General features: G+C 43.4%; 1 protein-coding gene across 1 annotated transcript; it reads right to left on the bottom strand.

The window, feature by feature from the left end:
- On the bottom strand, positions 1-22,804 carry PRPF6 (pre-mRNA processing factor 6). Its single transcript, XM_085241532.1, has 21 exons — positions 22,631-22,804; positions 21,828-21,996; positions 20,956-21,074; positions 20,268-20,346; positions 19,328-19,504; positions 18,351-18,506; positions 17,706-17,800; positions 17,104-17,260; positions 16,727-16,889; positions 14,219-14,337; positions 13,485-13,703; positions 11,988-12,110; positions 11,272-11,393; positions 10,037-10,175; positions 8,967-9,086; positions 8,090-8,266; positions 7,097-7,230; positions 6,535-6,626; positions 4,401-4,515; positions 2,052-2,178; positions 1-1,270 (listed from the first exon to the last, which is right to left on the bottom strand). Exons 1-21 carry the CDS (start codon positions 22,699-22,701, stop codon positions 1,118-1,120), a joined length of 2,826 nt encoding a protein of 941 aa, XP_085097658.1. The 5' UTR covers positions 22,702-22,804; the 3' UTR covers positions 1-1,117.
- Positions 22,805-23,716: the final 912 nt, after the last annotated feature.

Here is a 23,716-nt window from a genome sequence, read left to right on the forward strand (position 1 = left end):
TAAGGAAACAAAGCACAAGCTGTATTTTATACATATTTTCCAGCTAAAACCTTTGATAAGGTTTTCTTTTTCCTCCAGCTAAATACATTATATGACACACATACACAGACCCAAATACTTTTCACGTATCTAAGTTCAATGAATGATCACAAGAAAGTTAGGTTCATTAGGTCAAAATAATAGAGATTCCAAGCATAGAAAATTGAAGACAGCTTATAAAGGGTCCCAAGAACACCAAAGCTCTCCTTCCAAAACATTCACTTTCTGCCCTCTGCACCTGAAGGTGGTCATCCAAAACATGCACAGTGAAAAAGCAGTTGGCACTGTAAAAGTGCAGCTTGTCCCAAAGGCTTTAATGAAATCTTATTCCTTTAAAGGGATTTCAAGGATTGCTGGATTTTGCCTCATTACTTGAAAATATGACTGTGCTTAATGAAATTGGGCATCTAGAAGAATAAGGTTATACTATGTACATTTTAAAAAAAGAAGTCTCTAAAAGTACACTCTGGAATTTCACAAAATGCTCCATCTAGTCAGGTTTGAGGAATACTGAGCTGTGCTGCAGTTTGCCAGCAGAGGAGATCGATTAGAAAAAAGGATCACCCCAGCCATCCCCCTCTGCTGCCCAGCTTCACCCCAGCAGAACCCCCCACCTCCTCCAAGAGGGTTCAGACACAACAGAACAGTTGGGCCACACACTACCAGAAGTGCACAGAGTAGGGGACAAAGACAGGCACTTCATGCTACAGAGGAATCCAGAGCCACTGCTGAAGATCAGAAACCATACAAGGCTTGTATTTAGAGAGGGGACTCAGGTGTCAGAATGAAAGTGCCAATGCAGCCTTACAGAACTGCTCAGCTCCCCTGCGTTTATACCAGCAGCAACATCCAGAGCAGATTTAGATACACTTGTGCTAATTACTGCATTGAGTGAGCCTAGAGCACTATTGCTGGAACAAGGAGGGGGAATCAGCATTTCTCCTGGAGGAAAGATCTTTCACATTGCCATCTATCTCCTGTCCTCTGAGCTCTGTGCCACTGTAAGGGCAAAAGAACTGAAAGCAGGGAAGCAGACAAGTCCTACAGAGGTGATCGATGTGGCTGAAGCCAGCAAGGTCTAGAAGGTATTTTTCAGCTTGGCTGCCACAAGCACAAGAATCTCTCCAATCTTCTTCTGCCAGTTCACTATGTCTTTGGAGACATCACACCAAAGCTCCCCGTGGCGGGGCTCAGCGTTCTCACAGCGCTTCCTCACCTCTTCTTGTTGTTCCTACACGGAAGAGAAATAACAGATGTCAAGTCTGTAAATGCTCTGGTTTGTTCCAAAGGGCCAAACATTTCGTCGTCATCTCAATTCAAACGCTTACCCAAAGCCTTCCTTCGCCCCCTACTCCCTGCTAAGGGCGGTATGGAAGGAAGTTTTAATTCCAACTCAGCAGCAGCAACTCTCCTGCCTTGCCGAACAAACTGGCCTAACTACAGTCAAGCAGGTTTGGGCTACCCCAAAGAAACTGCAGCAGAAATTTCCTTTGTGTTACCGCCCCACAGGTCAAGCGAGAGGTCGCTGTGAAGTCTGAAGATAACACTTCCATCATTTCAGTAATATCAGGCAGTAAAAACTGCCATAGAGATTAGAAGTGTTCCTCCAGCTGTGTCCATACGCAGCACGTGCTCAACACTTGGCAAGACACAGGACAAGTTGCACAAATGTAGCATCACAACTATAGGAAAAGCCTCCTATGGGAAAGCTTGCATTTTACAGAAGGAAGATTGATTTCATAGGTCTTTGCATGAACTAGCATGACTGTGGATAGCAAAGCAGCCAGGAAGACAGCTCTGCTAATGACAGTGCCTTTTAGAAATCACCACACGTCTGTGCATGCTCACTCATGACCAGGTGTGACAGCCCCAGCCTCCTGCCTGTAAGCCAGCCAGGCAGCAGCAGCTCGCCGTGCCCAGCACTGCAGCAATTCCCAGCACTGAGTAACCAACACCAACCAGGGATTCCTGCTGCCTTCCCTGGCTCCCCGTGTTTCCAGTTGCACGCTCACCTCTGTGCCATGCTGGAGCTCAAACTTGTAGAAGAAAGCCCAGGCATCTCCCAAGTCAGAATCAATCTTCACCGTTCGGTGGAACCATTCTCGGGCCTTCGTTATTTTACGCTCACTCCAGAATAACCTGTTGGGAAAAGCAAATAAACAAACATCCTCTCCAGGGGAATACAGCAATCTGCAAGCGCTGTTCAGGTATTTCATTTCTTTGTTCTCCCAAGAAGGAAACGCCAGATTCTGTGCTCCCCCAGGGAAGGGAAGAGACATAAGAGAACTGAGCACTTCCGCTGCTTCCTCTGCTGACAGCCAAAGGAAGAGACAGACACTCCAAAGAAGGGCAGTATTCACTACTTTTGAGCTCACTCCTTGCTAACTTGACTGTTTATGAGGTTGGATAGTGATAGGACAAGGGGGGGATGGTTTCAAAGTAAGACAGGGGAGATTTAGGTTAGATATTAGGAGGAAGTTCTTCACACAGAGGGTAACACACTGAACAGGTTGCCCAAGGAGGTTGTGGATGCTCCATCTCTGGAGGCATTCAAGGCCAGGCTGGATGTGGCTCTGGGCAGCCTGGTGACCCTGCACATAGCAGGGAGTTGAAACTCAATGATCGTTGTGGTCCTTTTCAACCCAGGCTGTTCTATGACTCATTCTATGATTCTAACTCATTCATTTAATTTTGCTGTCGGAAGGAATAGGATTATACGCATCCAACTATTTTTTTTCCCTCTTCATTTCCTATTATTTCAAGTTGATTTTAGCATATTAACAATTAAATAACTTCAAGCAGTTGCAAATTGTACGTGTTAATTGAGCCACGACTGCATGCAACCACACAGACTAGGAAAGCTCTCCTGCCATCCCCACCTGACAAGGAAAGACATGTATGCAACACTCCAAGCTCAAACCCAACCCTGGCACACAGCCCAATGGCTGCCATTTCAAAAAAGGCACTTGTGAATCCTGAAATTTCTCCCCAGTAATTAACCAGCTGAGTCAATAGTCTATTGGTTTCATTCCTTTGCATTAAAGAGTTCATTTGAGCTAGTAAGGTCCTTATCAAATCAAACAGCCATCCCTCATAAAGAGCTTAGCCAGCCATAAAATTATACAGCTTATGTGATTGTTTTTAAGCCCTGTAATACTCCTGATTGTTCCGTGTTAAATAAACTGTGATTTAAAAGGGCACCAACAATGACAGCAGAGGCTAAACACCTGCAAGTGGTGGCCATATTCAGAATAAGGCTTCAAGCTTTCCACAGATGTGTGACTAACCACAGTACTACCATACCTACAAGCAAGTCACAATGGAAGGCAGAAGCTGTTTGTGTTGGGATTAGCTGCTGAACTGCCTGAGGTTGCACCAGAAAGTGCCTAGAAGCTGTTTCAACAAATGTTAACATTTTTCTCACTTGCTGCTAAGGCAGAACAAGGCAGCTGTTATCTGTCAGAACCCAGTGTTGCAGTCACTGGAGTATATCCTACAGTTTTCTTTGGCCTATAAAAAAGAGTTGTGAAAGAATTGGGCAACTCTCTGGGCAACATGCTTTCTGCATTAACCTCTGCTGGTATTCACAAAGGAAGAGAAGTTTGTTCCAGTCGTAACTGCTGTGGAGTGGTGTGCAATCAGATCAGAAAGGATATGGTGCGAGTCGATTCTAATAATAGTTGTTCATCACTGGAAACCTCACAACTTGATCTAGAGAAGCTGACAATTCCTAGTAGACTATCTTCCTGTTCCACAAAGCAAACTACAGTGTGACTTGTAGTCTGCATTCCAGGAAGGGCCACAACTGAAAGAAAACTGACATAGCAGAAATTCGTGAAGGGAGAAGACTATAACAGCACAGCACAAGATTGAAAGTATCTGAGAATGTAGGATAGAGAGAAAGGATGAAGACTACAGCATCAGCCACTTAAAAAGCAAACAACCACCAGCAGGAATGGTTCATATTTTCAAAAATACTTCAAACGTATCCTGTAAAACCTAAGTAAGCCTAGCTCATCTGAAAGCATGCCAAAATTCCATCTAAGGGGCACAAAGATGGTTTTCACAAAATGCCAATACCCAGCAGTAGAAAAGGACTCAGTGTGAATGTATTACTGTCCATGCTGCATTCCCAAACCCACCAGAACAGCTTGAGGGCAGGCTGACATCCCTTGTTCCGAATCAAGGGAGAGCAGCAGATTTGCAGTTACTAGGAGACAGCTTGAGAGCTGCTACTTGCTCCGAGTCTTATTAGAGCTGCTGCAGCCAGCATCACGTGGTCCTGCTCAAGTGCAATGTTTCATCAAGGATGCAGCTACACAAAAATAAGTGTCTTTACTACATCAAGCTCAGGAACTTACTTGGCCACAGCCAGCAGAACGTGTGGGTCATGCTCACACTTCTTCAGGGCATCCACACTCTTGGTCTTCCGTTGTGGTCGTGCTTCAAGGAAAATTGCCTCTGACCACAGGATTCCTTTATCAAGTGAAGTAGAAAGATTGTTTAGTGTGAACCAGAGATTAAACCTCCCTTACCACATCTGTCATCAGGCCAGCACTCTATAAAGCAAGCAGTACTTCTGTACCCATCCCAGAAGTTATCCCTGCACCTCCTCCTCATCTCAAATCACTCTTTCAGCAGGGATACTTTATTCAGTGCTCTGAAATTTAGCAATGAGCCCTCAGTTCTGAATGGTTTTGTACCACACCACCAGTGTGGATGAGCACAGAGCTTAAGTCTTTCCCGTAAGACACTGCACGCAGCAGAGGGGAACTCATTAGCAGCAGCAAACTGGTCTGAATGGAAAGCTACAGTGGCAGGTGAAGTCCCACAAGGTGCAAAGTACACCACTTGGGAGCAGTTTCATGGGTGCCAAAGAACAGCACAGTATTATTGATGCTGGCTCTCCACACATACGATGAAGGACATGGTAGGGGCAGGAAAGCTGGGTTTAATCCCTAGTTCCTTTCATTGCCAAAAACAAGAAAGGAAACATGCTCAGAGGAGCATGAAATCTTCAGTTTCTAATGTCAGTCAACCATACCTGCTGATCACTTCAAGGCAAAGCCTGAAAGCTTGGGTATGCCAGGACTCTATCAAAGCACTCTCACTTCCCATAAACTGCACATGGGAATTTACACCGACTCAGATGACAGCAGTGACAGACTGCAGCAGAACTCTTCCCTTCCTGTTCACAAGATTTACTCTTTACAAACCATTTTCACAGACCTCTACTTTTAGGCCTGTTGAGGATACAAGCACCGTTGTATTTCAGTTTTATCTCTGTGTCATCTCCCTATGTCAGCCGTAAGGAATGGTAACCAGATCAGCACTGATGGACACAGGTCTCTGTGGGTGTCCAACAAACTAAATCTTGCAGGTTTTTCTTCCTGGTCTGTAGAGTTTTAAGAGTTGAAAGTTGTTTTATTTAAACAAAATCTGAGATCTTACTGCCTATTTCCATTGTAACAGGCAGATTCTGCAAAAGAGCCTGAGGTAGCAAACAAGAAGTGTTAGGTCATTCACAAAACAAGGCTGCTATTGCTTTGTTGACCCACTCACACAGCAAGCAGCTTGCAGTGAGTTTATCAAGCCACAAAAGTCACTTAATTCCCATTATTTCACTGGGGTGACTTAAGCAGTCATCAATTAAACACCTTTCAAAACCCAGCCTGAAGGCAAACTAAAAAGGCTTGCCCTGTGGTAGGTTACTGCTCTTTCTACTTAAGTGACATCTCTCCAAAGATGTCAACATCTTTAAAGAATTAAGCCTTCCCACAATTCTGTCAAAAAAAAAAAAACAGAAACAAAAACTAAAACCAAACATTATACACTTTCTCCTCCAAACCCAAAAGGCAAATGCTTCCACTGCTGGTTAGAACCAATCTACTTAGTTAAAGAAAGTTAAATAGGGCATATATCATAAGTTAAAATAATCAAAAAACAGGACAAAACACTCATGGTACACGATCTCCTTATCATAACTGACTAAAATTTGCTGTCAGTGCAAGCTGTGAAGCACACAAGCCTCATTAGTAGTGTAATCAGTGTGGGCAAGCCAACAACAGGAAGTCTCTCCTGGCCAATTATACTCCAATGAGACAGGGAAAAAACATCCTTTTTCCACTGAACTCCCTAATTATTAAAGCTTGAGAGACTTTCTTCAGTTTTAAACCTTGGCACAGACTTCTACCAGCTTCAGAGAAAAGCCACCCATATCCATCATTATTTTGCACTAAACCTCTTGACAAACTGTGCAGCACAGAATCAATGATGCCAACACCAACCCATGTCCCCTTCCATGTGAGGCACTACAGAGTAACCAGCATTATTCACAAAAACCCCCAACACTCCCTTTGTAGGAGAATAACTGACACTTCTCTAAAATGCATTATTCTGAGACGTGGCCAGAAAGGACATCTTGGAAAAAGATGAGCCTTTACTAACTGAGCACACACATAACTGTGTTTAAGATAAAAATGAGATCCAACCCACCTGAATTTGGGCATTCTTGCAAGGCCTTGGCCATCAGAGTATTTGCAATGTTCTTCAGCCCAGCTCTGTACTCCAATCGCACAGACTCCAACCTGGTAACAAAGAAACCCAGTGATGATATTTGTTGTAACACATTCACTATGTACAAATCAACTCTGAGTCCTGTGAAGGTCACTGGAAATTACAAACATATGCCTATGTGAACACATCACATTACGGACTTCTTCCCACCCCTCTCCATTTAAAAATACATAATTTTACAATGGCCTAGTCAATTTCTCATATCATTTTTAATCTATCATAAAAACAAAAGACCCTTGATTTTCATGTTCTCTACATGTTGCACTACAGCTATTTGTAAAGAAACAACAGGTCCCCAGCTCCTAAGAGTAGCTACACACTAGCCCTCCAGAGCCCTTCTGATATTCAGAAGCTGTTAAACCAGAAGAAATGCCAGGATAGATGTGCTCATAAGCTTTGTGATCAAATACCTGAGGTGTAAGACACCTGAAGTATGCACTGGCCTTACAGCTCAAACCAAGTTCATGTCTACACAACTCACCAGAGATCTGCATTCTTTGGATTCTTTAGGCGAGACTTTTCCAAGATGGCCCTTGCTCTGGTCAACTGCCCCACCTTCTCTTCCAGTCTGGACAGCAAAAGCCACAATGGTATGGAATGGGGACACTTTTTCAGCTGTTTAACATAATAACAAAAGGTATGGTTACTATGTAGATCTGAAAACAATATAAGCTCATAGAACAGGAATTCCTTCCTTACATCTTCATGAGTTCAAAGGTGACCACATCTCTCAAATTTCTCCTAGTTAATTTTATAGCACTGAGCAACAGAAATCTAGTTTCTGCTATAACCAAAACAGCAAGTACACCAGCTATGGCTGAGCTATCCCAGTGCCAAGCAAAAAAAATAAAAATAAAAAAATACATCTCCCTTAGCAGTACATCTATATCCTGTGCTCCATCTAGAGATGGAGAGCTCTAACAAATAATGAAATCACATCACAGAGTATGCAGGAAACACACTGCTCTTGAAGCTCACAAAGCCATCAGGATACAGACACTGGCAGAAACTGCTCCCCTGTTACTTTCGGGGCAGGTGAGTTTCAGGAGCATTCCTACAAAAGGACACCAATTACCATTTAAAAGACACAGGAGTACCCAGCAGACCATCTCTTTTTACAGTATTTACCTAACCTTATTAGCAAGGTCTTCTGTTAAGAAGTTCTGCTTTAGTCCTTGCAGGTCTCAGAGAATTACTGTGTAATGACTTCCCTGCTAGCAAGTAGCCAAGCATACAGCAAACTCTCTCAAGCAAGAAAGTGAATTTTGCACGTGCAATACTGGCTAAGAGATAAATTCTCACTGCTTATTTCAACACCCTGATATTTTTCTGTTACTGTTTTAACCAATGATAGGGAGAGAACAAAATTACCTCTACAGTTAATCTGGGACAGAGCCCCCTCCATCCTGACTTGTAGACAGACATCTGTCCATACCACAAGCACAAAGCAAGCTTGCAATAACATGCATCTTACCCCTTGATTGTAAGCCTCCCTTGCTTTCTCTACCAGCTCTTTTTGTTCCTCGATTTGTCCTTTCATCATCCACAGTTTGGGGAAGTCTTCATAGTGCTTTAGGGCTTCCTCACAAAGCTCCTGTGCTGCAGCAATGTTTCCAAGCACCCATTCCAACTTCACAGACTTCATAAAAACCTGAGAAAGAGCCAGAGGTGTTTATCACCAGCAGCCATTAGGGAAAAAAAAGGCAAGAAAAACAAGAATTCTGTCGGTGCAGTGGATTCCCATGTTTGTGCATTCACAGGAAAGTTATTCATGAGCTGCAGTTTGGAGTAGAAGGCTCCCTGACTGACAGAAGAGGAGGATAATCTAAAAGATCCAATTTTCCACATAGCAAACCAGGTTTTTTCTCTTACTTGGACAAATTAAAATGATTCTGTATGCACAGCTAAATATTGACAAGATTTATCACACCAGAAGCAACTGTAGAGATAAACACAAGACTGTAACTTTAAATAAATCCAATGAGCACTGCCTTTAGCACAGCATAATTGAGTCTTCTGCGAAAAATGTTTTCACTCTTTTCTCCAAGACACGCTTTTATGCAACAGGAACATTATACAAACAGCTGTAAACTGGGAATTTCCTGACTTTTGCCATTTGTATGAAAAAATTTGAAACCCTTCACTTGATCCTAGCCTCTGTTCCCATCATGCCACAACTCTGTGTTGCAATTTGCTGGAGAAGTGCTACGGTGCCTGCAAAAGGCAATGGCAGGGAGCCATCTGGTCAATCACTTGAGGCCACAGAACTGAAGGAGCTCCTGCTTACGACTCGGCTCCCCCAGTGCCACCAGAAGCCTCGGCCTCTCCACCCACCCTCCTCACATCCCTACCCTTGCAGTGGGGGCACTGCTGCGAGCTTTTGCCAGCAGCCTCCTTGCTCTTTCATATTCATTGTTTTCCGACTCCAGCTTGACGGCAGCCAGCCAGATCTCCTCGCTGTTGGGGTTGGCCTGCAAGAACACAAAATGACAGAGAAATGCATGCAGTGAATCAACAGCAGATTTAATCCTTCGTTTGATCCAGATTAAAATTGAAGTCAGAGCTCTGTCAATCCACATTAGGACTTTTTCTTCAGTTTAAGTTCCTCCCGATCTTCTTTGACCTTTGAAGTTCATAGAAATTCTATGAAACAGATGTGCAACACAAAGATACATTTCAGTTGAAATGTTGGATGCTTCTCAACTGTTGAAAAGCATTAATGCTTGATCTCCTGAACTTGCAGTTCGACTACTGCAAAAATCAGAGTCTGTCACAGTGAGACCCTCACTTCATTGTCCCTGAACAAAATGCTGAAGCTCAGATTCCCAGCAGAGGGCTGTGAAAAGCACTCCTCCAATACAAGTCATTTCAGTAACAATCATGTCGAGAAATCTTCAGAATATTCACAAAAAGAACCAAGATCAAATTCAGGAAATAAGTCTCTTTCACCTCCTTGCTGAGGAGCTCTCATTTATTTTTGCTCCTCAGCTCCTGAGGCCTCATTCCATGTGAGAACTGTACCTCTCTACCCATTTTCCACTATTCAGTGGACAGTTCCATTCGCTTTGCTTTAAAGTAGTGGATTTGGTCCAAACCAAGGTAAAACAGCAACCTCACTAATTGGGGCAGATCACTATCCTGTCAAGTGTGAAGACAGATGAGCAAGCACAAGACAGTGCAGACCCATGGCTGGGTATGATAGAAGCAATGGCACTAATAGTAATGATCTGTGAACTCACAACTTGGTGTGGTAACACTAAGAGAGCAGTAATGCATTCTTGCTTCCAGCTTGCTAATATTTTACATTTTTGAACATTTTTGACAAATAAAACTATCCAAGAACTGAGGACATCTCCCCATATCAAGAGGTGGCAGCAATCAGGTGAGCACTGACACCACTACACAAATTTAACACACCCACCTGGAAAGCCAGGGCCAAGATGCTTCTGGCTGCTGGCACATCTCCTGCCAGCCACTTCGACTTGGCTCCCATGAGCCACAGCACTTCTGCTTTGGGACAGTGAGCAACAGCTCTCTGCAAAAGAGCCTCCAAGGATTCTCTGAGACAAGAAAGAGCAAGTTACAATCGCTCAAAGCACTGCCAAAGGCGAGCTCTCACACTTGGCTTCCACTATCACTCAACGCTATAAATACTGTTGCAAAGTCCAACGCTGTAAACCTTGATAAGTTGTTTCATAACAAGGAAAGGGTGGGGTCTTTTTTTCCACAAGTGTTCTGAAATCAGTGCTCCACAAACGGCTCATTGTTCAGACACCTTTGTTTGATGGCTGCTGCAGAGAGACTCTGCGCATAAACAGCTCATTTGTCTTGGAGAGAGCCAGTCTTCTAAACAAACCTCAGCAGAAACCAAGACAGGAAGTTTTTCAGAATTATTAGATGAAGCTGGCTTGATCTTACTGACATTTTCTTCCTCCTCTGGAAAATGCACTTAATGTAGAACAAGGAGCTTAAAGGCCAGCCACCACCAGGAAACACAGGAGAACAACATCAAAGGCAAAGACACACTTGTTCCAAAAGCATGACACAGAACTCTGTTTCCACAGTCACTTCCACACAACAGCCATGTTAGCTTTAGCAAGACTAATTCCATCTGTATGAGGAGCTTACTATACAGACAGCTTGCTTTATTACAAACTGTGTACAGAAAGGTTCAGATGTGTGGAGTTTCATGAATGAACACCAAAATAAGAGGCCCAAGCTGTGACAGTATAATACTCATAATTTGACATTATGAGAAAATGCCAGAGATGCTCAGACTCAGTATTAAAGTAGTTTATCTACAAAAGCTAAACAAAACACTTGCTGCATTTCTTGGCAATGTGTCATTCTGTATTCCCAATTTTTTCTAGGAATGCTTTCTCAAAGATGACCATCCCTACCTCACCTATCCATAGCTACTTCCATTAAGTAATCTCTTCTCCTAAAGCACTCTTTACGATCTCACATAGAAAATAAGCAATCTGACCACAGCAAAGGTCTGCAAACGACGCCACTGAGCTTTCACCAGCTGAACTAATTCTGTCTGTGGAACAGTACACTTTATTGCTGACCTTGCAGCTCTTCTCCCTTCCCAATCTATCACACTGCACTCAGAAGGAACAAGACTTTCGGCCGAGGATGACGCAGCGCACGTACCTTGTTCCATGGTTCTTTTCAAAGTATGCTGCTCTCAACCACACGCTCTTCTTGCTTGGGAAAACTTGCAAGGCATAAGCATAAATGGCTCGGGCACACTCCAGAGCATTATGAGCAACACACTAAGGAAAAGCAGAGCAGAAGTCAGTTTAAAGTTGCAGTGAAATCAAGAGCAAGACAACAACATACGTGTAATTCAACACAGAACTCAGAAACTTACTATATGAATTGAGGCACTGCATACTTTGAGATCAGCTTTTGAAAAGGAAGCCCAGAGGAATGTTCCAACTGTCTCTTGCAGTGCCCAAGTATCGTGCCAAAATATAATTTAGTTTGTAGTACATATTTAAACTACTCCCCAAATACAAAGAAAACGTGGTAAAACTTCTACACACTTTGCTCAACCCTACATCACCTCTTCAACTACAATGTTTACGCCTTGAAACTCAACTCTTAATTTGTTGAACAAGACATTAATCTTCATTGACAGCCCATAAGTAAGGAAAGAAATCAACAATCTATTAAGAGTCACCAACTTCCTGCTTAATGAAGACTCAAGTCTGAAAAAAAGTTCTCCAGAGGAGGGCTGGCCAAACACAGGCAGATGCTGTGCACATCACATCCACTTTCAGTGATTGAAACAATCTTACTTTCCTGGCTCCAGTTCCACTTCCCCCAGTTTAGAAAAAAAACCACAGCATCACAGCTGGACGTACACTGTCTGCATCTTCCATCCAGGTGTGTTTCCTATCTTCTTCCTCAATCCCAATTCCAATCACAGCTCGCATGATTGCCTGGCATGTGGCCACACTTCCAGCTTTATCACATTCCTCAGCGTCCTGGGGACAAGAGTAAGAGCTGCTCATTTTGAGACATCAGCACAGTAAGTTAGATTCTGCAACATCAGCTCCTTGTCTATAAGCACGTGAGGGGACGTTACAGGTCACTGTGTGTTACAAATACCTTATTAAACGTATCTCAGCACTAGAGAGCACACCCATAAGGAAGGTGCTAGAGCTGCACACAGAAACAATCTGAATGGTGACAACGTGTGACCTTTCCAGCACCACCTCAGGGTTGGGCCATACAGAGACTCTGCCAATAAGAAATGCAGAATAAGAACAAACTGTAACATCACAACTACTGAGCTTTCTGTAGCTTTGGGTTTTTTAAGTCTGGTAACAGAAATGGAACAGCTGTAAGAACTGAAAAGGGACTTGCTGAAAGACAAGGATGCAAAGGGTGGTGGTGGTGCTGTTTTTTAAATAGAAAATTGAAATTAATCTTTAATTGTTATAGTGCTGTAATTCATTTAGATGCTAGCAAGAATATCAGTAACTTAAAGTATTCAATGTTAAACAGACACTCTTAAACACTAGCAGGAACATTTTGTTGCCTGGACCCACTGCAAGTGGTATCAGTTGTAAATTGGCTTATAGGGTTATGTTAAAACACAGCAACTGAAGATATTCAGAAGGAAACTTCTTTTAACCTGAACATCAAGCCACTTGTTATTTAACAACAGTATTTGAAAAGTCTCACTAACTTGGGAAACTCAAAAATCACAGTTTTCAAAGGTGTCCTAAGCACTGAAATCCATAGAACTTTTTGCTACTTTTCTAGAACAAAAGTTCCAAAATATAATGATGAGTTGTAACAGTGTGATGAACCTGCACAGAAGCTGTGTTTTGTAAACATCCTCAGAAAACCTGGCTCCATGTGTTAGCTGTGCCTACTTTGCACAGCCTCAGGAGGCACTGTGAGCCAATAAAGGACTAACAGAATATTTCCTGTCTGCTGCATATGCAATATTAGTATCGACTTCTCACAACACCCTCCAACAAAGACCTCTCTGGCAAACAGGTGTCTTTTAAGCCAGAAAAGACATATGTAGAGCACATATAAATCCTTAACTGGAGGCTTAAAGCTTCCTTCCCTCTTACTTGAGGCAGCAGCTGCTTCAACTCAAAGCTGGTTATTTTCCAAGAAGTAAATCTGACATTCCACAGCTCAACAAGCATAATGCCATCCCAGTGGATCACTTATCTCAGCCCTTGGCACTCCTCAGTGTTTTAGTCACCTAATATTTTTTCCACAGGGACCTCAACTGATGAGCCCAGTGCAAAACTGGGCTCTAACCTGGCATCAAAAAACAGGAAGCTTCAAAACAGAACCTGAAGGGTTCATCCGGGTCACTAAGACCAGGCCAGTACCTGTATCCACTGCTCTCTGTTGATTTCCACACCGTTGGCCCTAAGAGATGTGATGGCTCTGTCGATGATTTTCTCCACCATCTGGGTGTTTCCATTGGCTTCCTCCAGCTTGGCAGCAGTAATCCAGATGTGACGATCTGTTGGAATATTCTCACGGGCTTTGTTAAGGACTTTACGAGCATTCTCATATGTCTCCAGTCTTGCCAGAGCAAGCCACAGCTGCAGAGCAACAAAATATGTACTTTAGATTAGAACAAGGAGACGACATCGCCTCCGTATGGCAGCAGCAGTCTGAAGAGCTGAGCAGCTTTATTCTGTTTGCTACCAGTTGGCAACTGTCCTCATGTTGTACAAGCAGGCTGCAGAACACCAATGCAGAACTAGCAGAACCAGAGTCTACTACTGTCCTCAAAGCTAAATCCTAATCATCTCAAGGTACCGTCTTCATTTGGCAGGCTTACGCTCTAATATTTACTGCCTATATCCTTTTTTAAACAGCTGAATAGAAGATGCTTTGGTTCGGCATTCCAGAAACAAGCAGGAAAATTTACATAGGAAAATGAAGTATATAATGACTACTAGGCAAATCAAAAAAAACCTATAATCCACTATTCATCACATCCTTCTGCCTGGCAGAAAACTACAGCGCTCACCTGCCTTCTGTTTTGAAAGCTCTACTGCTAACCTAAAGCAGAATGCAGGGGGTTGCTGTATTTGAGTTTTCTCAAGCTTACTTCAACACTAGTAGGGCAGCACTCCACAGCACGGCTCAGCATGATTCTGGCATCCTCAGGTTCTTCCAGCTCCACAGCTGCCTTCCACAGACGCACCGAATTTGGAACGTGCTCAAGGGCTGCAGAGGCAAAAACAGTAATGCAAATCAGGAGAAAGAAGTTTACCAAAGAGAAATGCAGTTTTCAAAGATAATACATTTAAGACTTAGGACCATTGCAGATAAATTCCCTGCAAGAGAAAAGGGAGAGAACTGTAATTATATTAACTCTTGTTTCAACCATGGGAACTTAAAATGAAAATAAAATTTAAAGAAAATCTTAATTTTAATTGGAAACAGGTTTGGCCAAGACAAGGGCTTTTCCAACTGCAAGCTGTAATTACATCCTGCAGTAAAACACCTAGCTGAGCAAAGCCTCAAATCTCAGCATGGCAAAAGGGATTTCTGTACTCTGATGAATACCTGAGATATTGTTTTACTACACATAACACTGATAAAAAAATCCAAATGCATAAGTCTATACTACTCTAATAAAGAATTTAGACTCTCTAGAATTTCCATGCCTTACATAAATGTCCTACAGCAACACAGGACTGAGCACATCCTTTACCAACGGGGAAAGCGTAACTGCAGAACCAGAGAGGTGAGGAAAGTTGCATCTAAAACTACTTTGGAATTAGCCTGGCTTCCAGGTATTGCTGTTCTTTTAAGCACTCCTGGGAAGGCTGAGGCACACTGCTGAGCATGAACTTCAGAGCACATCTAACATCTACAGAAACGCACAGAACATTTACAAGTAGTGTGCACTGAGATTCTGGGCATTAACCATTCCACCTCAAGTCTATAGCAGCAGGAGATTCTTCTGAAGCATTTTGGGTGAATAATATCAGCTTGCAGGAGCTGAAAGCACTGCTCAGCAGGACAGAACATGTTTTTGTAGATAGAGCTTTCGATTTTTACACCTTGAGATGTATTTTGAACACTCAGCTTGCTGTCTTTAGCCAGGCTTTAAAAGCTCCAGAGGTTCTGCTGGATGGTAGGAATGCACGAAGCCAAGAGACAGAAGAGAAATACACTATGAGACACCACACCTCAGTGACATCACCTGGCCATCAGCCTTCTTTATTTTTGAGTAAACACTGGGTTAAACTGCCTCTTATCTTAAGGCTGTACATCCAAACAGTTCCAAGTGCTGCATTGCTGATGTTCCCTAGATAGAACAGGGGCACTGTGAAATTGATTCCTAACACACAGAGACTGCAAGCAGCAGGATAAACTGTATTTCAACTCCACCAACAGCTTTGTGTCAGAGTTTAAGCAGGTGGTTCCATAAACTGGAATATGATACAATGCTTAAAGTGAAAGGACAGATTCTGAGCTTAATGCACAAGCAATTGCTTTCACACAACACGCTTTCCTTCCAGAGCTGGACTTACAAATCTACTTCTGCTCATGTAAAAGCATTCTCTCATTCAACATCCATCATTATCCATCATTATTCTTGCAGAAGAACGAGGTGTCACAGAAGCAATGCTCCACAAAACAATGCACTGTTTAGCCAGTGAAAATAAAACAGGCTACCAAACAGTGCTTTCCATGCTCTACGAGGCCATTTCACACCAATATGCAATTTACACAACAGTAAGAGGCAGGAGGCAACTTACATCCTTTGAGGCCAAGTCAACCTAATACTGTAGACTGCATCACAGGGATGTAATTAAGTGCATTAAATACAGACCCCTTTCCTGGCTAGATTTAAGTCTGAGACACAATCGATGCCATTTGGTACTGGTGAATACAGGCACATCAATTTAAAGTAATCAAAGAACACTGTGAACATGCAAGGAAAACCTGGTTTCAGGACAACACAACAAATTGCTGTTAGAAGAGAACAGGTTTAGGAAAAGATGGCTATTCCATAAAAGAGAAAAACCTCCAAGCTCAATACAATAAAGACGTAAGGTTTTAAAATAAGCACCACACCAAAAAGCTGTTTGCTGAGAACACAAATTGCTACACTAAAACAAATCTCAAGGCCCACAGCAATCAATTATATAAGAACTCCAGAGCCTCTAAAGCTCTTCTACCAGAAATCACTGCAGTTTCCAGCAAATTACAGACAACCCAGAACTCATACACAAAGCCTGACATATCTTCTAACAAATAAGAGATGATGGTCAAAACACCCTTTTCCCCTCAGACCATAATTTCTGAATTGCTTTCATCTACCTCTCTAATCTTCACCAAGTTGGAACTGCTTCCAGTAAATAAAACATTGTTTTGCAATTGCTCTGTAACAGCAGCTTTCTGCTGAGAGATATTTTACAAGTATGACAGCCACTCTACTCTGACTCAACAGCACTCGTTTCCATACATTATTAACAACTATTTTCACTAAGAAGGCAAAAAAGAAAAAGCATTAAAATCCTACAGATACTTCTTGAAAAATTTACAACACAATACAAACAGAGACTCAGGCTTTGCTCCCTGGCCCTGCAGCAGCTCTCACCTTTCCTCAGGACACGTTTCTTTGCACGGATATCTGTCTCCAGTTCTGCTGCTCTTATGTAGATTCGGACAGATTGAGGGAGGTGACGGACAGCTTGGGCCACAACAGCCTTGGCTGTATCTCCAGGCTGAAGCCGAGCAGCTTCTAACCAAACATCTTCACTCTGTCAGGAAAAAGAAGCTGCCTTATTTCATATCAAAAGGATTACTGTGAGCAAGAACTTAGCTTTTAGCTAACTATGAGTTCTTTTAATATTGCACAAAGCGAAGCAGTATCAGTCTATAGCTAATAGCAGCTTAACAGAGAGATGCTGCTGCTTGTAATCACAATCTGCTACTGTCCTGCAAGGATCAACAGGGAAGCAAAGCAATTCTGACCTTGGGGCACATCTCAGTTCCTTTCATGATGAGATTCCGAGCCACCTGCAGTTTGCCAGTGACTTCTTCCAGTCGGGCTGATGCTATCCAGGCTGGTGGATGATGAGGATTGGTTTCTCGTACAGATTTCAGGAGCAAACGAGCTTTTTTGATATCACTAATGAAGGAGAAAAGACAGGCAGGAATGTTTTCAGCACACTAGCAAACAACTCTCCTGAATCACTAAGTACTTTAGTTAGTTTTGCCACAGCCCACTCAGACACACAGTACCTGTGACCTCACACGTTTCCATATTGGTGACAACTTAGAAGCTACAGCTTGCTAATACTCACTAACATAACAATTGCAGAGAGAATTGGTTTAGTATGTAGGTATGATTATTTAGGAACTACAGCCAAGCACTCGCAGCTGGAAGCTAATAAGCAACAGCACTGATTTAGTTCACGTTTTATCATCAAAATTTGCACGTACCAAAAACTCACCTGTCATCCTTTACAAGTCAGATGTTAGCTGAAAGCCACCCGCTGAGACAGATTTCCATTTATATGCAGGATCACAGCCATTATTAAGAAGCTTAACCAGCTAATCCTTCTTAAACTTACTTGATATCTCCTCCATGTGTGGGAATCATTGAATTCAAATCCGTCAGATATCCTTTTGGGTCCACCACAGTCTGCCCACTCACAGAATCAGACACCTAGGAAAGTGAAGTCAGCACCACTGAAGTGATCATTCACAGCCCCACAGCCCTCCTGCTCACATTCAAGACTGGAAAAGACACTGCTCCTATACAAAAAAATCTTAAGACATTTATCTGTTACCGTGACCAAGGAACCAGCAAAACAAGTCCTTGCTTATTAGCTTTTTTCCCCCCTCACTTCTAAAATACATGGGCTTACTTTTAACTTAGCAGTTAAAATATAGCACCTATTTGAAAATACTAAGCTGCTTGTTTTCTGTTTTCAGTCACTGAAAGGACTTTTATCCTTAGCAGTTAGAGCCCATCCTTTTACTGCAAACCAGATTTAAACAAGAAAATCAATAGAATGGAAGTCAACAACAGGAGAACAATGTTTTCAGCATTCCGTCCTGGATAAATCCATACATAAGACCAAGAGGTCATAGCTGAGCTATTTCTCCTACCTACAACCCAAGAGAAAGAAAGACTATCCTAAAACCAGGTCTTAATTAGGAGTACCCCACCCACTCCTGGTACACCTGCAGCACATTCCTTCTTGCATGCTCACCTGGCTTAGCCTCATATCCATCAAGGTGTTCCTGGCTTGGCCAATCTTCCTCATATCCAATTCACCTGTCCCAGGTGTCATTAAGCCTGGAGTCATTCCTCCTGGGTATGGAGTATTCAAGCCCCCTGGGTATGGAGTATTCAATCCACCAAATTGCTAGGAACAAGAGTGAGAGAAACAAATTCTGAAAATGTTTTCTGAGATGTCAAAAAAGAATTCAGGGTCTTTGCCCACCTGCCCTTATTGATTGACTGCCAGGCATAGATGTCAGTAGCCTGTCTTACTTCTGACCTTTTCCCCTGCGCTGATGACAACACAACTAGAACAGCAGCTTCCTTGAATCACAAGGCACTTCTTACACAGGTTTTACAAATCAGAAGGTAATTACAGATTTAGCCAAGTCAGCAAAATAGGAACAAGAAAGTAAATGAAAAATTTGAATACAAGCACACAAGCCTAGCACATTTAAACATCAACATCCACAAAGAAATCACAGACATCTGGTGCTGATTCAGGGCTAGTCAGCTACTACTGTAACTGTATGACCAGAGTATTCCACGGCAGCACAGCAACAATCAAAACTATCTGCCTTAATGTCAACTGAAAATTAAATTTTAATGCAGGCTCCTGGGTTGAGCAAACCACTAGGTGAACTCACTTAATTTTCTGTTTCATTTCTGCAAGACATTATTGCAACAGAAGCAGACACTGATTAAGCACACCAAAATTTCATTATCACCATTCTACAGCCAGAGAAAAGTAAAACTTTTTGCCTGCTTTTAATACAGGATGCAAACCTTCGCTGTCCATCCTCAGGCTTTGTCTGCTAATGGGTACGTGCTGAAAGGTTCCAGCAAGCACAGGAATTTAACATCCATAGCTCCTCTGACAGACTCACAAACTACAACAGGATTTTTGTCAACCCGTCTCTTCTTACAAAGCACAGCTCAGACCACCAGCTTTGTTTCCATACTCACTGTCTGCCGTGGGTCCACAGAAGTGTGATTCTCCCCAGACTGCAAATGCTTTGCAAAGAAGCTATCAGGGACAGGAGTCAGCTTCTCATAGCGAGGATTCCTCTGGCGCTTGTTCCTGGCATCACCAACCTCTGGAATACTCAGCCACTCCTCTTCTGTGACCTCTGCTAGCTTCCGCTGTTCAAACATGAGTTGCCATCGTTATTTCTTTTAGACATTTATTTCTTCAAGCTGCTCACAGCCCTTAATGGATCTATTCTTTTTTTTTTCTTTAAAGAATTCAAGATGAATTAAAGACTTACAGGTCAAATATCAGATGTTTTCCTAATTAAATGTAAAAAAGAATTATATGCACTTAATTATAATTTGGTTTTAGTCCAGTCTGAGATTCCAAATCAATTTGTTCTTAAGACAGCACTGCAAATACACAAATTAACCTCAGTGCCTGCAGCAGCATGCTTTATTACTAACCATTAAACAGTAGCTTAAGTGGCATATTTTATTCAACAGAAGATTTAGAGTCAGTAGATCCCTCTCAACTCCTATTCTATTCCAAAGGCAACAAATTATTCATCCTCCAAAGATGAAAAGTCTACTGCCCTCTCAAGAACCAAAAGTAACAATTATCCACAAAACAAGAGCATACATTTACATTAATTTCACTAAGCTGTGTAATCACTGGAAAACGCTCAGAGTGAAGAACTGTATTCCCACAGAACATATTCCCACTTGCCCCTAAAAATATCTCATAATCACTTGCTACAACAGTGAGTAACTCTGAATGCAGCTCTCAATAAAGATCCTTTCGCTTTCTCAGGAAAGTAATTCTAATCTGGAGAATAACAAAGTACTCGAACAGAATCCGAGCAAATTAATGCTGAACAGTCACCTCCCATAGCTCACACAGACATGTCACACTGAACACAGTATTCTTCCTTACTTTCAAGTCTGAGAACTGTTGCTGAATTTTGGGTCGTTCCATTCGGTATTTTTCTATTTCCTCTTTTTCTCGTTGTTCCCTTGGAAAAAGGAGTACAGAAGTTATGCTCAGACTCAGGAGTCTTTAAGCAAAGTATCACAGAAAGATGTGTTCCATCAGAAGTAAGGCAAAACGAATTTTTCCAAGCACAGATTATAAACAACTGTGACTGAGGTCCCTCATCACATAAGACAACATTGTAGCATAAAAACAAACATTTCTAACCAAGCAAACTTCAGGATTTACCATCCTCTTAGCTGCAGGCCAGGAGTTTAACAAGTTAACTGACACTGGTTTACAAGATACCCACATCACACAACTTTTCTAATGATTTCCAGCATGTTATGCAATATGTGAGGTGTCAAAACCATTCCCTCAGCTTTCCCCAAATCATCTTAATGAATGACAGTGAACAAATTCAACCAAATCAAATTCAACTCCAAACCAACTCTCACAGTAAGTTGTGCAAAGCACCCATCAATCTTAAGATTTATTGCCACCGTGTCTAAGAGGCACAAATAAAACTTCTCAACACTTCAGCTAGTAGACAAGGATAACATTTACAATGGAGAATGGAGGAGGCAGAAGAAATCTCTAAATCACAAATGAACTAGAAAGCGTTCCATACCAATGTTCTAATTAATCCTACCTTCTTTCTTTCCTTCGTTCATCCATCCTTTTATCCAGAGCAGCATAAATAGCATCTGCTTCCTCATCATCTTTTTCATAGGGACCACTTGAGAAGAGGCTGCCAGCATATCCATTGAACTAAGAATTTGAAGGAAAGGAAAAGCGGTATCCTCAGTTTAAAGCTCCTGTTATGTTCTTAGTACAGCCAGCTGTCACCCAGGACATTGAAAATGGGTGAGCAGGCTGTTCCTCACAACACTGCATCACACTAACACATCCCTTAAATAAAAGCAGCTTTCTTCTACCATCCCTGCTGTTTATTGTACCTCACCATTCCAAAAGTAAAACTGCTTCAAAGTTGCTTCTATTTCTAATTTGCTTCTATTAAGCAAGAAACAAAAATCTTGTACGTTTTCTTCCATCAATAACTTTTTACTCTAAACATTACTAAAAGCAAACAAGAAGAATAACACAACATTTAACTAACCAAAGTGGGATTTAAATACAAGAGACTGCACAGGCCACATGAGTACATATCAAAGCACAACGGTTTAGATTTCATTTGTGAAGGGGAACAAAAAAGCACATCCCATAAAACACATCAACTAATGTTTTATTTATGGACCTCGTCATGAGACTCTCAGTGCTCTGTATAGATAATAAAACCACAATAGGGAGTCCAAAAGCAGAATAAAAAACTGCAAACATATATCATTATGTATAATAGACTTTCAATTAAAGGAAGAAAAAAAAAAAGGGTTGTCAGGAGATTACAGGAAATCCTGGCCTTGAATCCTCAGCTCATATAGAGTTTCAAAGGAAGAGAACTGGGAGCTCAGGGATGTCTCTTCTGATTGGGGAAAAGCATCTCTAGATCAGTTACTAGATCACCTCATCATAATTGGTGTCATTCAAATCTTCATCATCATCATCAGCCGTCTGATTCTTCTTCATCTGATCCCCCACTGTCCTTTTCCCCGGCGGGGCATGGCGGTCATCCACGGGGTCGTTGGCATCGCGTGCAGGGCCAATATCAGAGCGGGTGGTGAAACCTGTGGCTCTGTGTGGGTAAATCAGAGACAGCTCTTTAGCACGCTGTAACCTCACTGCTACACAGCCAGCCAGCCAGAACCGTTACTTAAAGCCAAGTAATAAAAACATCGCCCTTCTGTAAGCATGGCACCAGCCAGCTCCTATCCCTATAGAGCCAACGTTAAAAGAAAAATTAAAAAAATTTAAAAACCATCTGTTCTTTTGCAGAGGAAAGTTTAGCTACAAAGACACCGGGATCACAATGCTCACCACTCCTGCACTGGGCCTTTCTTTGCTGCAGGGTGTCTCGGCAGGACACAACACAGAAGATGGCCCACAAGCTGTACAGCACTGCGGGGCGTGGGGATGGGAGGAGGGGGTGCTGAGCCTTCAGAAACCGCACAGTCGGGGTCAGCGCTCCCCAGGGCACCATTTGTGGGCCCCACAGGGACGGGGTGCTCCGGAAAAGTGACGCAACCTGAGAAGAACCCCCCGCAAGGCGAGGATATTCCTTCATCCCACCGCCCGGGTAGAGAAGCGAGAAAAGAACAAAATGCGTTTCCAAAGGAGGCTCCACAGGGCCCGGGGCCGGGCCGCGAGGGGCAACGGGGCTGGGGGAGGCCGAGGTCCGGGGGGTAACGAGGGCCTGGCAACGGACTCACCCGCGGCCCAAGCCCGGCACGTAGCCCAGGGGCGCGGGCATGCCCAGGAACGGCTTCTTCTTCTTGTTCATGGCGGCGGCGGCGGCGGCGGGTCAGCCGAGGCGGCGGCGACGGTGACGGCGGTGGTGAACGCGGCGGAAGCGGCGGCGGGAGTGGGCGGGGCTACCCAGAGTGCAGGGCGGCACTTCCGCTCCCGCGGGAGGCACAGGGAGCAGAGCGCCCCCTCGTGCTTGGAGGTCCAGAGGAGAGGCGTTTGAGCCGAATGCGCATGCGCACAGCTGCGGGCACCTGAATGCGTGTTCACGCGCGCGTGCATGCGGGTGTACAAGGTCACGGGCAGCCCTGCACAGACACGTGCACGCTTCCTGCACTTGTGCGCCTTTGCACACACACCGGCAAGCTTCCGTGCATACATGAACGTTTGTATGCATACTTCCATAGGTAAACCTGGCACCTGTGCATGCACATTTGCATGCGCACACACCTGCACTGCTCCCTGCGTGTGCACATTCGCACCCACGTTTGCATGCTCACACCTGCACACTTCTGTGCACGTGTGCACATTTGCACACGTAGACTCAAGCGTGTGCTCTTCTGCAGGCACACATACCTCATGTGTGCACGTATCTGCAAGGACATGCGTGCATGCAGCCTCACACACCTGCACAGTTGCCCACTCACACACACACACACACACACATACACCCTTTGCACTCTGTGCGTGAAGCATGTCCCCATATGTGCATGCATGTGTGCTCCCATCCCAGTGCCCCAGGGTCAGCTCTGAGCTGGGCAGCATCCCCAGCGCTTTCCCCCTGTTTCCCTCCAGCAATCCCTCCTCTCCTCCCCCTACACTGCACCCAACGAAGGGCATTGAAGCACTGGGAGCTCTTTACTGATTAATTGCAAGCACAATCCCTCTTCTTCTGCGTTTGCAATTAGTGGGTAAGATGATGATTGCTCCGTTTAGAAGCTGTGGTGCCTTCCTGCATTGGAGTCTACAGAGCAGAAGGGAGCCACCTCTGCACTGAGCAAAGGGCAGGAGGGGAAAAGGGGGGGCTGGGGGTGCTCCTTCACCCCTTTGCT

The sequence above is a fragment of the Meleagris gallopavo genome, chromosome 22 (genome assembly GCF_905368555.1).
Source record: "Meleagris gallopavo chromosome 22, MGAL_WU_HG_1.1, whole genome shotgun sequence".
Classification (NCBI taxonomy): domain Eukaryota; kingdom Metazoa; phylum Chordata; class Aves; order Galliformes; family Phasianidae; genus Meleagris; species Meleagris gallopavo.